The 4,666-nt window shown below is 43.4% G+C and overlaps 2 protein-coding genes across 2 annotated transcripts in view; both read right to left on the reverse strand.

Moving 5' to 3' along the window:
• LOC107694520 (junction-mediating and -regulatory protein-like) overlaps positions 1 to 917 on the reverse strand; it is a 2,955-nt gene extending 2,038 nt beyond the window's left edge. The window contains exon 1 of the mRNA XM_016494221.1: positions 235 to 917. Within this exon, the coding sequence (XP_016349707.1) occupies positions 235 to 617 (383 nt within the window). The 5' untranslated portion in view covers positions 618 to 917. The remainder of the gene's footprint in view (positions 1 to 234) is intronic.
• A 1,623-nt stretch (positions 918 to 2,540) lies between these two features.
• The window catches only part of LOC107694542 (betaine--homocysteine S-methyltransferase 1), a 6,717-nt gene continuing 4,591 nt past the window's right edge, over positions 2,541 to 4,666 (reverse strand). Inside the window, 3 exon segments of the mRNA XM_074187038.1 lie at positions 2,541 to 3,089; positions 3,548 to 4,054; positions 4,457 to 4,521. Coding sequence (XP_074043139.1) covers positions 2,909 to 3,089; positions 3,548 to 4,054; positions 4,457 to 4,521 — 753 coding nt within the window. The 3' untranslated portion in view covers positions 2,541 to 2,908.

Genomic DNA, 4,666 nt, shown 5'->3' on the forward strand with positions numbered 1-4,666 from the left:
TGTGTGTGTGTGTGTGTGTGTGAGAGTGTGTGTGTGAGTGAGTGAGTGAGTGTGTGTGTGAGAGTGTGTGTTTTTGTGACAAATGAGGATTTGTGAGGATTTGTATAATGACAAAGGTATAACATAGGTATTACAAGGAGAAGGTGACTTTTCAGGACATTACCCCATGTCCCCACTTTTCAAAACGCTTATAAATCACCCAGAATGGAGTGTATTGAAAATCTGAAATAGCACAAAGTTTCCTGTGAGGGGATGGTATGAACGGCGCGCATGTCCTGGAACGAGAAGAGCCCGGCCCAGCTGGAGTCCTCCGGGAGCTCCGCCGGCGCGTCATCGGGCTCCGGTGCCTCCAGCTCCGCGCTGCGGGCGGCTCTGCTGGGCTCGGTTCGCTCTCGGCCCGGGCTCTCGGTCAGGGGAGGCGCGTCTTCCTCGAGCAGCGAGTCCCGCGCGGCGCTCCGTTTCTGGACGGTTCGGTCGTGGCACGTGACGGCGAACTTTCCTTCGATCTCGTTCCAGGCGACGATGAAGACGAACTTGTGCTTCTCCTTCTCCTCGAAAACATTCGGTCGCACCGACACCCACCCGGACTCCAGCGCGTCCTCCATCGCGAACGACATGATAATGAGAAAGCAAGCGAGCTCAAACGGAATCCGGGCTCCTCGGCAGAAGAAAGGCCAGACTAACGGACGCGGATGAAAACACTCGGTCCGGTAATATCCACGATTTCCCGTCTGTTCTTGTGTCCCGACTCGTCCGCTGACGCGCGCATCGCTACGCGTTCACACCTGCGCGCGTCGCGTCACCCGCGAGGCCTTTTGTGCGCTAATCCGCATCTTTAACATCGCGACTGTTTCTCATCCGACGACGACTGGGCGCTGACGTCACAGAGAGGAGGACGTAAACATCTGCACGTGGGACACGCACTCTGCGTGATGACGCAATCAGAGACGCAGGCGACGCACGGTGGTCTAGACCAGAGAAACACATATAGATAGATTCACAGAAAGTAACTTTGCAGTCTTTTCCCCCTCAGATGTTTTGTTTATCGTGTTTTATCAAGAAAATGCTTTATCAGTGTCGTTTTTACTCTAATGCTGGTTTCTATGAGAGAGCACTGATCATCTCTCTGATCAATAATTGATGAAGCGCGCGGCTATAAATGTCTGTTCAATAGCTTAACTCTCGTCACGTGATCCGTTACATTCATGAGTAATGCATGAGACGCCGCTTTGTGTTTATTTCAGTGTTTTTCTCGGTGAATGTCGATTCTCGTCCACTAGATGGCGCCACTGGCCGACACACGTGCAGCATAACATTAGTTCACCTCCAGAATAAAACCTCCTGATAATTTCACCTCCATGTCATCTGAGATGTTCATGTCTTTCTGTCTTCAGTCGCAAAGAAATTAAGGTTTTTGATCTTTCCAGCGAGTGCAAGACCAGCATCTGTGGTTAAAAAGTATAGAAATGTTTATTTTTTTAGTAAATGAGCTATGGTTTCTGTAGATAAGACTCTTATTTCTCGGCTGGGATCCTGTAGAGCTCTTAGAAGCTGCTCTGAAACTGATTTGATCTTCAGCACGTTGGTCTCCATTGAACTCTATGAAGGTAGAATGACGTCAAAAAGATTTGCATACGCAGGATAAGAGTTGTGGAAGTGTACATAAGACTGTAAGCGTAAATTAAATTTGCATGCGCAAGAGAAGCTTTGTAAAGGTGTAAATCGTGTTTCAAGCGCAAGAAAACATTATTGACGTCATTCTACCTTCGTAAACTCCATTATATGGAGAAAAATCCTGGAATGTTTTCCTCAAAAACGGTGTTCTCAGAACGTGCTGGCAATGCTCTCTCAATGTGATGAGCAAACGTTTCTGCAGTAAGGGTAACCAAACGTTCAAAGTTATCTGGTCTTTCAATACTGCATCTTCGTGTTAGTTGAATGTTCATCTCACATTTTTTTAAACGTCACTTCTCGTTTTCAGATTTTTGTTTTATTTCACAGTCTGTGTACTATTGCTGTTTTTGTACACTTCTGTCCTTGTGTATGTGAACATACTTATCAATATAAAGCGGAGAGTTCCGGTGCTTGATTCTGATTGGCTGAGCCGCGTTCGAAGCTGTTGTAAATGACGCTACAAAGTAACATACACCTTTGTTTACGTTTGTGTGTTGCTCGGCAACCACTTTGTTGCAACCACAACTGTTTCTGAGGAGCTACATTGTTTGGTGGAAGAATACGGTTTTTATTAATATCATTACACTTTATTTGCTCTGTTTTATTTTGTGAAACCTTACTACGTATATGGAATAACCGTTTTATAAAAGCAATAAGCCCCGAGAAGCCGTGGTTTATAACAGCTAAGGGGCTTTTAGGCACTCCGCTTCGTAATAACGCCCCTTAGCTGTTATAAATTCACTGTAAACCACGGCTTCACAGGGCTTATTGCTTTAATAGATCTCATGATTCTGATTGTGATCACCGTATGTTTAATGATTGAAATCCCATTAATTTATTAAATAACTCCATGACAAAGAGAGTGATTGAGATCATGATGAGTTGTTATTGAGCATCAGGAATCCGACTCTTGAATGGAAGCTCTGGTCGGACTGGAGTGTTCCGAACATCTGGAATGCAGCGCCGCCACATGGGTCATGTGACTGATCCGTGATGTTAGCGTGATGCACGGCGGCTCAGAAAGCAATCAAATACAGAATGGCCTCTAACGGCACAATTACACTTCATCTGGTTTCTAAAGAGCTTCTGGTCCTGCTGAAGTAAACAATCCTATTCATGAAATCAGTGTTTGTAAACGTACAATAAGGAAGGAAAGAGGTAGACAGATTATTTCTCTAAGTGTCTCCTATAGTACCGCAGGTTTCTAAACGCGGCGTGGCTCGACCTCTGACCCTCAGTGTTTGCCGTCGGCTTTCTGGAAGAGCGGACGCAGCTGCTCCGCGGTCGTGGCCTCCTTCTGCTGCATGAGCTCGGTGTGACCTTTGGTGACCCCCCAGCTGTCAGGAGTGGACATGGAGGGACACAGCGGGCGACCGGACGCCGGCTTCAGCCGCTCCCAGTAATCACGACGGGCCCTGCGGAGCAAACATCCATCAGTGTCACAGACACATGTTCTCTCTCTCTCTCTCTCTCTCTATGTCACAATTCAATTCTATTAAGCTTTATTAGCATGACTGTGTAACACAATGTTGCTAAAGCATTAACATATATATAACAACAACATAAATAATAATAAATAAAATCCATCTAAATAAATGAAAAGATAAAGTAAGTCAGTATCGAGTTAATCATGTTTAACATCTAACATTGTGAATGGCTAACACATATTTAGCAGCTAGTGCAGCTGTGTTGTCATCTTCTCCAAGCAAAAAGGGCATTTTCTCAGTATCACTAAGTTCAGTAAATGATGGGATCAGGGCTTCAAACTGTGTCTCTCTCTCTCTCTGTGTCTCTCTCTCTCTCTCTATCTATGTCTCTGTCTCTCTCTCTCTCTCTCTCTCTCTGTGTCTCTCTCTCTCTCTCACTCTCTCACCGGGCTCGGACCCAGGGTTTGGTGTGCATTTCCAGGCCGCTGCCCCACATGCCGTGTTTCTGAGAGGCTTCGGGCAGGATTCCTCTCTCGGTTGCCAGCTCCTCGGCCACGGCACGGATGTGGTACGGCTCGAACCCGCAGCAGCCGCCGATGTAACGGATTCCCGCCTTATAGGCCTCTCTGGCGTAATGCTGCATCTCCCAGCGCGTGAGGATCCGCGGCTCCAGAGCTGGAGAACACCACATACATCAGCTTCTCCATCACATATTAAAACACAGATACACTCTATTAGTGATCATGAGACTCACAATTATAACAACTGTGAGTCAGTGGAGTGTGATGATGCGTTTCCACACTTCTTAACGTAAACATTTTTTTTTTAACAAAAATGTTATATAAACTAAATTTAATAGAATTAAAACAGTAAGTTTGACATCTTTCTCTCTTCTGACCAACGGAATCTCTCCATATTCATTTCCTCTTTCGGAAATTCTTAGAAATGCAATTTGTTCTTTTGTTATTGGAGCAAATGGAAACGCAAAAATTATATTTGTTGTAGTTTCTGTTGAACATTATTGATATTTGATATACATTCTTGTACATTTAATGTTCTCTGAACGTCCTTATGAAGTTATTTGTACGTTCACAGAACTACGTTCAGTAACACTCTTCAGTAATAACAACAGAACTTTCTCATTTTCAAAATGATTGAATGGAACGTTCCTCTAACGTTTGCATAACCAAAAAGAAACATTCTTAATGCATTAAAAAACTGGACATTTTGAATGTTTAAAAAGACATTCAGAAATAATACTTTCGTAACTTAATGTTACTGAAATTTTCTTATATATATATATATATATATATATATATATGTATATATATATATATATGTATGTATATATATATATGTGCTTTCCTGTTGCCTTCAGAACCTGGACGGCCCATTCAGCCTCCTCCACGTGCTCGAAGTACTGCAGATCAATCAATCAATCAACTACAGTCAGTGAGCACGTGATGAGAAATGTTTGAGTTCTTGTTGAGATCTCACGTGTGGTTTATATTCAGTTTTATTTATCATTTATATATTATAAATTATAAATTATATAATAATATATA

The sequence above is a fragment of the Sinocyclocheilus anshuiensis genome, unplaced genomic scaffold (assembly GCF_001515605.1).
Source record: "Sinocyclocheilus anshuiensis isolate Anshui unplaced genomic scaffold, SAMN03320099.WGS_v1.1 scaffold1031, whole genome shotgun sequence".
Lineage (NCBI taxonomy): Eukaryota > Metazoa > Chordata > Actinopteri > Cypriniformes > Cyprinidae > Sinocyclocheilus > Sinocyclocheilus anshuiensis.